The 13,715-nt window shown below is 45.7% G+C and overlaps 1 protein-coding gene across 1 annotated transcript in view; it reads right to left on the bottom strand.

The window, feature by feature from the left end:
* The window catches only part of LOC110974984 (transcription factor Sox-5-like), a 53,056-nt gene that overhangs the window by 16,633 nt on the left and 22,708 nt on the right, over positions 1 to 13,715 (bottom strand). The window contains 3 exon segments of the mRNA XM_022226987.2: positions 5,146 to 5,740; positions 5,742 to 6,083; positions 7,666 to 8,071. Of these exon segments, the coding sequence (XP_022082679.1) occupies positions 5,146 to 5,740; positions 5,742 to 6,083; positions 7,666 to 8,071 (1,343 nt within the window).

Below are 13,715 nucleotides of genomic sequence, written 5' to 3'. Positions count from 1 at the left end.
CACCCCACAGTCCAAACCATAATGCAGGGACCACTTGCCAGACACATAATTGGTACCTCTTCTACTTTCCCCATACAGGTACTAATAGTAAATTCTGGAAGAGGCAGTAAATTGACAATACAGCCTACAACAGGTTCAACCTTGAGATGTACATGTATAGCACCCTCAGCCACTGGCGGCAGAAGTGGTGGGCGAGGGCAGGGGAGCCGGTGCCCCCCCCCACTTTTTCAAGGGGGCATAGCACCCTCACATTTTGCAGGGCCTGCAATGGGGTGGACTTAAGGGATCTGCCTGTTAATGGCTGACGCATGATGGTCTGACAACTTCCCCCCCCCCTTCGAAAATCATTCTGCCGCAGCTGACCTCAGCTCTTCCCTTCGGTGCTTTGAGTCCCTGAGGGTTAAAACATCATGTCCCACATCACAGCTGTTAATAATAGTTAATGTAACGAACACAGTATGCAACCCACGTAGGAGATTTGTGCTTGGCAACACAGCATCCACTCCTGTTCACTTAAGTACAGAAGTACAGAGCCTAGAGTGACAAGACTATCACAAGCATTGAAAGGCAACTATCAACGCTGGTTTCACAGAACTGAGTTTGCAAGTATCGATTGGTGTGTCCCTTTAAGATTTTCTACATAGGCATGCATCCCTCCGAGAGGCAGAAGTAAGGGGTGAGCTCAGTCGTTATGCATTCATGCTCCTGTAGTTCCCCCCCCCCCCCGGAGAAGCCAGGATGGCGTCTGAGGATTTCTTTTCACTGGCTTCCGTTGGCCTCTCACGGTCAATTTGGCGCTAACCTTCCCCCATGTCAAACTCACTCAGCCTGCCTGCTGACGTGATGTGTGCCACCATCTTGGGAGGGGAGTCAAGCACGCTCGTTGGGTCTTCATTTCACCAAAGAGATTTTTCAGACTCGGGGAACTGGATGTATGACAGACTTCAAGGCAGTTGGTTTAATTCTCGCCCAGAGATTACACACAGTCTGCAAGTTAAGGAACACTGAATATCATACTTGTTTATTTGATGAGCTTTGAGGGTTGAGACGGCGATCAACGGTTCAGTCTTAAACATCAACTTTATTTGCCTGTCGTCGTTGGCAGTGGGTTCAATTCAGGAAAGACAATAAGCCCATCCATCAGGGCTAACAATATCAAAACAGTCTACATGGATCGGTAACTTGTGACTAAATAACAGAGTATTACGGCTGGAAGTAAATTATCTACCTGGGGTTTTCTCCAAACCCACGCTTAAACTCAAAGTGACAGATCTGTGTCAGTATACATGTATGTTGTTTTCATGAAAGTTCTCCTACAGGAAAGACTGACAGGATTCAATCTCGGCACAAAAGTTCAGTGCCACATTGTGAAGAAGCACTTTTCTTCACTCCCTATTTCCCAAAATGCTTCGCACCAGGTATTCTGGCCAAGGTGGCATAAGAAATCCTTTCCAATTAAAACAAAAATCCTCCACAGACAGTTCCTTTACCAAGAAGAAATAGAAGCGTTAATAACCACAACAGTTGCCCGGCCATATTACATTTTAACTTCTTAGCTCATTTGCCTGCAGACATTTCGGCTACCTTGCCACACATTTTGAATCACTCATGCTCCAGCCGCCGCTATGCCGTAAAGTTGCCATTCGAGGGACTTGTGTGAGGATCAGCGGCAGTTTTAAGAGAGGCTTACAATCCTTACTCCGTAAGCCCTGAAATCCCCAGTGTTTGTATAGGGTTCTTTACTACTTGCTCCCATGCATGCTTTCCTGCATGAAGAGCCAAACTGGTGAAAAAAAAAAAGCTCCTACAAACACCTGTGCAACACTAGCCCCCTAGTGACAAAATTGAGAAATTAGCCTACTTGTATCTGAACACAGTTAACCCGCCCACAGGAACATGTATCGCAGTGTTTTAAATTTGGCCAACATACCACTCCGTAAGACTTCCCTTTACTGAGCATTTTCCTCAGTACCCAGTATTGTTTACACCTTGTCCTTATTTCACCTTTTAATAGTGGAAGCACGCATTACAACCTACCTTCACTTCCTAACCCGGGGGGGAGGGGGCTTAGCTACTTTGAAAATGCCAGACCAAGTCCCAAGAACTTTCCAGATCGTATTACTTTTCACCAAAGTACTCAGGGGTGTTCAGCAATCAGCAGGAAGATGAAACTCCCCCATACTTCCGAAGACTTTTGACTCACTGTCTTCATCATCCAAACTTCAAACACTAAGCCAAACAGTCTGGTTGCCGATCAGACACCATCTTAAAATCATCTATCTCACCAAAGTTTTCTTCACGCACACTTCATAAAAGCTCATGTTCTGATAAGCACTGGTTCATGTATCAGTCGGTACATTCACATATTAACTGGCAACTCGGCCTGTACTACAATTTGACAGAAATTGATGACCACAGTCTTAGGGAAATCTCACTCATTAATTCAATGAATGTACACATATCTATCAACACAAATCACCCAAAGCAGAGACATAATGATGGCATAAATCATACCGAAGATAAGCCATTTGTTCTTCTCTACGTGAAGACAAGTAAAAACTTTTCTTGAGCAATGACCTCAAATTCTAAAATCTCCCCTGCAGAAGCAGCATTTCTTGAGTCCTCACTGAATGCCCTCCTGAACATAAAAATCAAGATTTTCCGCTCCATCTCCACACAGTGGAAGAGTAAATACTTTGTCTGCACTTTGGGGACCCTGAAATGTCACAACTACCCTCCAGACTTCCAAGCTGCAGACTCAAGATTGTCTGTGGTTCCCTCTGTAAGCCCATTCCACTCAACAGCTTCGTCGCATATGAGAGAGGAATGAACAATAGCCTGTCCTTGTTGAAGGGGATTAGACTTCCTTTCACGGAAAAGCCCTCAGACCCCAATTTTTGGGATCCTATACAAGAAGCTTTTGCCACCCCCCTCCCAACCATTGCCTAGCCCACCTCAATACCCAGATAGTTTCATCCGACAGAAAGTAACAGCAGACAGGAAGTAACTACCAGCACACCGTGGAAGGAGGGGAGAAGGGACGTCAACCATGCCGGAAATTGAATGTTACCGCAGCGCTGACGTGCGAAGTGAGTGAGACTTTGCCTCGTGAAGCTGTGGCCATTTCGGGGGAGGGGGGGTGCTGTTTGCAGGAAATGGCTTGGAGGCCAAGCGGGGTGGAGATATCAGCATGTTGCAGTACCTGGGCTGTCAATGGTAGGGATCAGAGCGGCAGGTTGATGACAGGTTGTAGCTGAGAGCCACACACTTTGGCCGGGTGATGTAACAATCGGCGATCTGGTGTGTTGTATCACCATGAGTCTAGACTCACCCTTGCACGGCACGGCTCCGACCAGTTGTTGGAGGAAAACCACAAAACCAGGTTGGGCACGTACACCATTTGTGAAGTGAAGGGCAGTAAATATCAAGGTTGAGTTTGACCTTAAAGGGTACAATCCTCGGGTACAATCAAGAAAGTTCTCAAGAGACCAGGACCTCTGCTATCTAAATAAGAATCTTACTTGATTGGATATCGAGTTAATCAACTTGACTAAAGCATACCATCACCAACAACAGGTCCTCTCAGCTGGCAACAGGAAACAAGAGCTCACACTGATTGAAGCACATGATAACTTTCAAATCATGGAAGCCCCTGGCAAGTGACTTTCATGAGTTCCATGGCCTTGTGGTCTAGTGTGAATGAACTGGCAATCTTGTGGGCAATTCTGCAGATGGCACTTAAATGTCCAACTGGAAGACCGTGGTGCTATGTGTCCTCAGCTTGACACTTAGTCACTCATCTGAGTCCCGCAAATCCTAGATTTGAAGATCAAAATCTTATATCTTTCAGCTGATGTTACATTAAATGTGAAGAGGGTGATTCAACTAAGCATACACATGGGTCACCAAAGCCAGCACAGGTACAGTTGCAAATTACGGAAATCCTCCCTGAGCTGTGCTTTGGACATTCCTTTGGTCGAGACTGATAAGTTCTTCGGCTTCATTTAAAAACTACCACGTATGAAAACCTGAGAATTTGACAAGTTCTGATGCATGTAGAACATGACTTTCAAATGGGGAAATGGATGACTTTTTTTACAACTATACACATGCATCACCATTCGCAGTTTCTACACCTTGAACATTTAGCTAGTACAAAGATATCCCAGGGTGCAACAACTGAAACCCCTGAATCTGCTTGTCTTCCTGGATGTGCATGAACATCAGGTAATACTTTCCACATCTTTTAGAAGAACGTCAGGCCTTCAAAAACAATATTTGTTGTCGGGCCTTTTTCTTATCAAGCAGTGCCAAACTCTTAATAAGTCGGCTTAGGCAACGGAAACTGGGGGGGAAGTCTCTGAAACTCTCGTTCATCACCTGTCGACTTGATTTAGGCTTTTGTGCAAGCCTGCACAGAGAAGGCCTCGACAAACAATTACGACCCTTCAGTTCCCTGAACGTGCACTTTAATCTGAGGAAGTGCTAATCGACGACTCTTTCTCAGCAACTCGGACAACTTGGAGGATTTTTTTTGTCCAGAGTTGAGAAGAGTGGGCAGAGCGCCAACATGGCATTTTTGAATCACAATAAAAACAAATTCCAGGGAACAGAGTTTAATAAAGAGAAGAGCATGCAGAATCATTACTTCATCTTGACTCACAGGACTATACATGTCCAAAAAAAAAGTCGTCTCTTGTCAGCTAAAGGGCTTGTTAAAAACAAACTGTTTAAATTCATGCTTCCTCTAACCAAGTTCACATGTCAAGATAGCGCTCTTTACGCTGGCAATCCTTCTGATGAAAACCAGATCCTAACAACAGCCATGTCCCTTAATTCAATGAATCTTTCAATATTTGTCGTCTCATTTTCTAGAGTTTCTTATCTTCAGAACTAACCTTTGTAGTAATAATGTAGTTGCTGTCAAACCCCTGCATTTTGTGACCAATAAAATGAACACCATAAAACAAAACCTGTCCTCTGGTTTTAGTAACGAGTGGGCTTGAAGCCTTAGATGTGCAACTTGTGTTTTTATCAGCTGATATCTTTCCAAACCAGCAAATTTCTAAGCTGCAAAAGAAAAAAAAGAGAGCCAATTTAGTTACTGAAATACATGTGAGACTTCACCCTCCCTTGTATACTAACCTCCCGGTCTAATTTCTGCTTTGTCATGGAACAAACGAATCTGGGAGGAAGATGCATGGTTGACGATTTCTGCCTCATGAGCAGTGTATTTCTGGTAACTGGTCTTGGGCGACAGCGACTGACTACGCTTGAGTGGTTCCGTGATCTTGACAGGCCGGGATGTGACGAACGTCTGTGAGGGGGAAGTGGACCCTTTACTTGAGGCGCTGCTGTCGGAAGTGCCTCTGGAAGACCAGCTGGTGGAGAGGGAGGAGGAAGATGAGGAGTTTGAACCCCGAGCAGACAGATTGAGAGGTTCAGGGTTTGAATCCTGCTGCAGCGAGGGTGCAACAGTGCTGGGACTGGTACGGGTGGAAGGGAAGCCCGTCGGCGGGAACGAAGCATGGGGGATAGTCAGAAGACCCTTTGGGCTGGCGGTGTGCATGGGGGGCTTGACGGGGACAGGGATCCCCGTGGTGAGCTGGGGTGATGGAAGCCCTGGGTGACCGGCTAAGAGGTGGGAGGTGCTCAGTCCAGCCTGAGTGGTCTTGGTCCCTGTCTGGGTGCTGCTGCTGACGGCCGTGCCATCTGGCGCAATCAGCACCGGTGCCACCCCCAGCAGGGTAATCCTGGGGGTAAATGGGCACCAGTCGAATGAACTGCCCGCTCTGGTGCTGCATGGCCTGGGTCAGGATGGTGATCTTATGCTGCTGCTCCAGCAACTGCTGCTGCTGGCGCTGTAGCATGTCCTGCTGAAGTCGCTGCAGCTCCATCTGCCGCTGCTGGCGTTGGATCTGCGACCGGTGCATGGCGGCTGCCTCTTGCTGCTGGGCGAGGAGCTGTTCCTTCAGGACATTCAGCTGGGAGAGGAGTTGTTCTAATCTCGCTTCTTTTTCGGCAAGGCTCTTGGGTGTGGGTGCTCCAGGCTCTGGTGCTTTCCTCAACTCCATCTCAGCCACCTGCAAAAGACAAAACACAAGCTGTCATCAACTTCTGAAACACAGATGTATCTGGTGCTTCCATTCTCACAGACAATGCTGCTGCCTGACCCAGAATGCCTGTCAAATCACAAACAATCAAACAGCTCTTCTAACTACATGTAAGTTGTGGAGTAAAGAAATCATTGAAATCACAGGTATTCAGTTGTGCCTGTGGTCTTCATGTCATGTATAGATACATCTCACTTCATAAAGAACTTGTGACATAATGTGCCTGAATCACTGGAAGACAAGAAAAACACTTGCGATTTGATCACTCCAGCCATGTCAGACTTACTGGGCTGTAGCTTGAAGTTACACAAGTATGGAAGACATTGGCTAGCAGCCATAGCCACGTTCCCATAGATTTGATTTGATTTGGACACAGCCCTGGCATACAATTTCTTTAGAAGGGTTTAGACTAAAGCCCTAATCTTAACCAAATCCTCTACAACATCAAACATTGCGCAAGCAGCGCTCTGTTGCTTTGTGCCATCCGGCCAGCTGTCTCAGTAGAGGGATTTTTCTCCAAGTTCTGAAGATCACACAATTTTGGAAGGCAGTGCTCATTAAATGTTAAGCACTGAAATAGAGCTGAGCTTGCGTCTAGATCATTAAACCAATGACACAGGCAACTGTCTCTGTCTCTGAGTGATCCACACGTACTCGTACATAACCATGCAGTGTTGAGACCAGATACAAGTAGACTCAAATCTGCCAGTACATCCAAATGAGGTCTGATGCACACATTCGTTCCAACAACAGACCTTATTTGGAGGGAAATACTCTTCTCTCTTTTGACGTTTCTCCCTGATCAAGACATTTTAAGTGGACATTTTGAGCATTAAATTTGAATAAAAAAATACCCACTTTTACAGCGCTTTTCTAGAGCAAGGAATAGCAGAGTGTGCTGTCCACCAAACCATCTGTAAATTATCAATAGGCTTGGACAGTATTTTGGTATGATCCAAAAGTGGTGGTATTTTTCAATACCGAAAAATACCAACTTGTGATCCATAAATACTGAAATACCAGCAAATACTGTATGGGATTTGGATACCATGGTATTCTTGTTGATATGTTTTGAAAATAAAGGAAAACCACTCCGTCTTTTGTGGCACAAGTCATCCAGTGTTAACCAGTATCTGCATTGTTACTTGGACATGGTAACATGAGACTTAAACAACCACCAACCCACCAGCCAAAAAAAGCCTTTGAAAGTTTATGATCCCCCTTTCATTGTGTTTGTGGTTTTGGTGTACATGAAGCTTTTAGAGTCTGACTGGAAGTCAGTAGTACATGTAGTTGCTGGCATTCCCAGTGACTGTCAATGATTATCTCTGTTTTGTTTTGTTTTTTATGACACACACACTTAATACCCCACTTCAAAAAAATCACAATTTAAGTGAATATAGTGGTCTTTTTATCACGAATATCGCAGCAGTAGAAAACATGCAATACTGTCCAAGCCTAGTTATCCATGACTTTCCCTGGATTCAATATGGCTGACGTTGAACGTTGCGATGTCAACGGTAAACCCTCTACTGGCAGTAGTGTTGTTTACCTCTATACTTCTCTCCACCTCAGCTGCATCCTTAAGTAGAGTATTGTTATTATCTATGTGCAGGTCACCGTCAACTCCGTTTGTCAGAGTCGGACTATGACCGTTGTCGGTTAGGCATTGTTCATCACTGTTCACATCTCCGTCCATGTGCACTGATGGGGTGCGGCTGTCCGTCTCGCCATTCATCTGAGCATGCCCATTGCTGATCTCATCACATTCCATCTGGACATCCGCCATGTCGTTCTCAACAATGTTGCTCATACCAGCACCACTCCCAGCATGGCTGCCGCTGCTGTCACCATCGCTTTGCCGATCGCTGTCCTCATCCAAGGGCTCTTGCTTTATCTGGATTCCGTCGGTGCCCATAGCTGGGCTGGATTGGCGAACTGACATTGCAGTCGTCTCTCTGTAGGAGGGGATAAAAAGGAAAAAGTACTTCATGAGAGTGCCTCCCTGTGGACCCACTAGCTCGCACTAATTTCCAGTCTCCATTGAAGCCACTTCGCCAGTGAGACTCTCTCTACTACCGTAAGGTAAGCGACGGGCTCTGCGCATTTCCTGCAAGCTCATATGAGACCCCCTAACACCTGGTAATAGTACGTGACACAATGAAAGCTGTTCCCATTATATTTCTGTCCAAAAAAATAACCATGTTCCACTTTAGGAAACCCTGGTTTCCGTTGGGCTTCTTCTCCCTATTAAAACAATGGCACTCTGGTGGTTTTTAGCATTTCTCCTGCTTACATACCGTACTGGTGCATGCACATGTACAGACTTAGGACCAGAGGGACACCATGAAGGTTTCCACAAACGGAATGCTGATTTGTATCTTCATGTACATGTATGTTGCAGGAGGACCCAGCAAATTTTTCCATTCCATCACCTAAAATGTACAGTAAGCAAACCCCCCTCCCCTCCTTACAGAAGCCACTCCCACTCCCTTTTTTTGTCCTCGACATCCCTTCAATAAAAACAGCATTAATTGATGAGATCGAGTTACAGGTACGGTGGCTGATTACATTAAAAGCTTTCCAAGCGAATAAACAGGCTACACTAACCGTATCATACTGTTCATGAACTTATACACTATCTGGAACATGTGCTGGTACATAGATGTAATGGTACCCATACAAGCATCAGCGGCTGTAGCAGATCAGTGTACATGTAAGTCAAGGTACATGTGTGTTTTGCTCCAAGCGGGGCCATTGCCGAGGGGGAACCAAGGAGGCTGGGGGCCCCCCCATCAGTAAAAGGCATAAGCATGAAAAATATATTTTGTTTCTGTGATTTGGCCTTCCTACAGTAGCTGATATGAGTACTGTGGCTCCCCTTCATGCCTGAAGCTGGAGACGGTGCTGGCTGCAGGCAACTATTCACTCTAACCCTCCCAGACCCTTAAAAAACAGACAGATTTGAAGGATTTTGAAGGACTATGTGGGTAGGGGTGTTGTACAGATCAGACGCTGTTCCTTCACACGTGGGGCTTGATGCTTCTTGAATGTTAACCTCAAAACAAGGAATATACCAGGTTTCCTGTAAATGGAGCCCAGAATTTCAGAGGATTCAGCATCAGTCCAAGGAAAAAGAAAGGGTTGAAGATTTTCAAGGCAAAATATTCAGAAAGATAAACGTACATGGTTCCCGTACGTACATGTATGTGAAGGTCACGCAGCATATGCAGGGCACTGACGGCAGAGGAGGGGGCCAGTGGCTCCCCCCCCACACTTTTTCAACTTGGGAATATCCCTCTCTCCCACTTTTTGCAGGTCCTGTGATGGGGTGGGGCTTAATGAATCCACCTTGTAACGGCAGATGCCTGACGGCCCCTAACTGCCCCCCCCCACACTTTGAAAACCACGCCACCACCGTTGATGCGGGCACTTGCTTTCCAAGGTCAGTTTGAAAAATGGTCGAAAATCTGTTTCCTCAGTCTCAAAACTTCTCTTACCGCTGCATTTATCAATTTGACATAAGCATCCCATCTTTCTCTCCACACATCACAATGATTGTTTTGTGCTGGTGAATGATTGTGTGTCTGCGTTTCCGTCTTCCTTTTTTTGCTCTCTGTTCTTTATCAGCCCGGATGCACAAAGTTTTGCGGAACTTATTCATAGGATATACATGTACCTGCAAAACAGTGAGTCACAAACCTTGTAGTGTTAATGCTCTGATCTTGAACTACTAGGACAACCGCAACCAGAGAAAATTAGGGTACATGGGAGCTCGCACGCGACATAGCTTGGAGCGCCGGACAAATTAAGACAAAGGGGAAGGTGTTGACATGTCAGGGGGAAGCCCTCGCATCATTGTCTGCCAGGCGTTCGGACCGACGGCGCCAATTGTTCAGTCCAGGGAGGATAACACCGCTGAAACAATCCACTTTTTCTAATAGCTCCTTTCCCGTCCACCTGCGCGGCGAATAGCGATCCGCCGTGTTTAAGAGATTAACTCAATGGGGGGCAGGAAGCAGCCTACTGGAGAAGCAACTTAGCACTAGCAATATCCGACGACTAACCGACTCAGTCATGCAGCATCAAGGAAAGATTAAAGCCGAATGAATGACAAACTGAAAGAAAGGTTGCTACTTTGAAAACGTACCTCACTGGCATGACTGGATGGATACATACATGTACACTATGTAGTTACATATGTAGGACTCTCGTTAAAAAGTATGAAATAAAGGAGATGTGAACAATAGATGCAGTTCCAATGCTCTTCCAAATCATAATGTGGCAGCGTTTTGAAACATACATGTAGTCAAAAGTTGAATCATTTCATGCGGTCTTGCATTAGACAGATACATGTACCAAGTGTCGTGATAGCAAAAACAATCTGATTAAACCTGAAACTGAACGGAGGATATCTGAAGCAGAATTCCAGTGGTCAACCAATACTACTAATGCACTAGTACATGTGTAAGCCACATACAGTGGCCGCACCTGTACACAGATGCACAGTGGTGGCACCTACACATGTACAGTGGCCGCACCTGTACACAGATGCACAGTGGCCGCACCTGTACACAGATGCACAGTGGCGGCACCTGTACACAGACACACAGTGGTGGCACCTGTGCACAAATGCACAGTGGCCGCACCTGTACACAGACGCACAATGGCCGCACCTGTACACAGATGCACAGTGGCCGCACCTGTGCACAGATGCACATTGGCCACACCTGTGCACAGATGTACAGTGGCCACACCTGTACACAGATGCATGAGTACAAATACATGTACATGCACACAAGTGTCATATAAATGTGCATTTGACTGATTATCTTTAGTCTCATCTCAGGAAAAAGTTAGTCTGAACAAGGTGTATCTACAACCAGAGATTTAGAAACTAGGCACCACATCACAAGCCGAAGATACCCAATCCATGCTATATATGCTCTCTGACCAGGGTCTAATTTCAGACAATGTTTCTGGGCAATTCTTTTGTTTTGTGATGAGGGAAAAGTTAGCCAGGGAACCAGTGCCATACCATACCGGGCAATGCAAGTTAAAGTGAGGATCATTTATCGACTATTAATTGATTTTCCCTGGTAACCAGCGCAAAAATTGGAACCCTGGGCACCAGGCAAGTTTAACCCAAGGTCGTAGCTTAGATTTACCCCTGGATGCATGAAGTTTCAGCTAACAATTCCCTCCATGCCTCCAGGTACTTCTGCTGCAACGTTTTCTGGGCTTAGCAAATTTTCCACTCAGCAGCCATACTGGCCCCTGGCATCTACATGAAGACCACGGGAGAAAAAAAATCTCAGGGAAAACTGTTGAGGGCAGCAAACTTTTAACATTCTTGGATTCAAACCACATGTATGCACTTAAAACTTGATTTATGACGGCACACACCTGAAGTACTTGAGAGTTCGAGACTCTTGTTGCTGGATGAGACAGGTTATCCCGGACAAGCGAGCCCCTTCCCTGTACCGTCCCCTCCTTATCCCAAAACCCCACAGGGTCAACCCCCCCCGCCCCCAAAAAAGAGTTAACGAGAGCCTTACCAGAGAATGTCTCCGACAGTGGACGGATATAACAGTAATTGCGTATTTTCATTTCGATTAGCTTATATCCTGCCGAGGGGAGGTTGGCGTAGCCTCAAGGCATTATGACGTCATCTAGGGGGTATTGTTAGAGTCAAGGGCAGCTAGAATTCAGTGAGCCAAGCCGCAGGGACCAGGAGCCTATCAGTGCAACTTACACAAGACACAAAAAAAGGACGAGAATAAAGACATTCGGTTTGTCACGTCAAGGAAATCAAGTCAGAATGGTTTATGATTCATTGCACCATACATGTATGTAACATTTGACTTACACTCTCTGCATTTATACACAAGACACCCCTTGAACCTGACTTGTTCTCTTTAAATATCCAAACTCCCCTGGCACGATTGCTTGGGGGCATAAGCTGGATCTCTGACCCACATGAAACATGGCACACTGACCCGTATGAAATAACGGCGTCTACAACTGTGACTCCTTAATCTTTCAAGCCAATGCAAAACCTTGGCCAGGAATCAAATGAATTCAGAGTGGGGAAGGATTAAATCGCGGGATCTGTGTCGAGCCTCATACTACAGATACTTCAGTAATTCAAATTTTATCGAATGAACTAAAGGTACGTGCAGGTGTTGTTGCTAGCAGGAACAATCACGATTCAAACAAAGAATACGACTGGAGTGGGACAAGACCTATGACATTCAGAATGCCCTGATGGCATCCTTTATGATGTAAGGGCCTCGAGCTGGACCAAGAGAGGGCGCTTTCTTCTTCGCAACAGAGGCTCCTTTGGTCAGAACTGATCTTTGCTGGTTCATGAACGACTAGGAAATGCACGTGTCATGGTTGCATCGCTACCAACACTCCTGACCAACGCGGCTCTTTTCAACTGATGAGGGGGTGCTTCCGCTCAAGGCGGATACATGCACAATGGTAGAAAATCCTCCCATCTGGCCAAATCTTCTCTCAAGAGAGCTACTCAGAAGCCATATACTGTAACTCTGTTCTCTGCATTCTAGTTGCTAATGATCATATTCAGAGTCACAACACAAGCAGAATTCGAGATGTTGCATAATTTAAGGGTAATCTGACATATAAATTTTGTCTTTAGAGTTTGTAAATCCACCTGTGAGCGCTAAAAAACTACATGGGACTTTATTCGTTCGATTTACAGACCTATGCTATACACTGTATGTGCAATGTACATGTACAATACTCTTTGTGTACTGCACATGCAGTCCAACGGTGTTTGATTTACCTATGATATTGCTCGAGTTTCTAAATGTTCTACATGTATATGTCTGTCTTGACAAGCCGGCCCCCTACAAAGCACACATCCACCATTCCCAAATGTCTCCTCGGAGTTCCAGACCTCACCACCCACGAACCTCCTAAAACAACCAGTAGCCAGTTGCCCAGGCAACAGGCTGACCCCATTTGACCCACCACCGACCAGACCCAGGTGGCTTGGCCCGCACCCAGCACTGTCCCCTTTCCTGATACTGACAAACGAGGGCTACTCTTCCCTCCCCCGCTCCATATATTTACTCAACCCTTCCTGGACGCTGAAGCAAAGAGTAAAAATGACAAAGGATCGGAAGTTTACAGTGTGCTGTCGTCACCTTTTTACAAGGAGGCCCACATTTTGAGCACACTGAGTGTTATAAACAGAAATGCCCCTCCGTGCATGCATGTATGCACCAATGTGTCTCTACACATGAACTCTCTGTGTCCGTCACTATCACCAAGGCAAGTTGTCTCCCACAGAACTCACGGAGTGACCTGGTACTTGACAAAGGGGAGAAATTGGAATGTGTAACACAAGCTGAAAGACTATGTTTCAAGGATTGTTAAGATGAAAATACATACATATATTCACATGCTTGTGACAGGGAAAAATGTCCAAACCAGCTATGAGCAACCTATGCATGGCAATCAATCTCGAAGCTGTAGGTAACTTTTGCAGGTAGAAAGATGATGAGTCTAGGTTGATTTCACCTACCAGGTAGAGTGTACAACAGAGTATCAATTACACGTACAGTACATGTA

The sequence above is a fragment of the Acanthaster planci genome, linkage group LG20 (assembly GCF_054643075.1).
Source record: "Acanthaster planci isolate LZ-2023a linkage group LG20, COTS_SCS, whole genome shotgun sequence".
Lineage (NCBI taxonomy): Eukaryota > Metazoa > Echinodermata > Asteroidea > Valvatida > Acanthasteridae > Acanthaster > Acanthaster planci.
The sequence above is the reverse complement of the archived record's forward strand: the minus strand, read 5'-3'. Positions and strand labels throughout refer to the sequence as shown.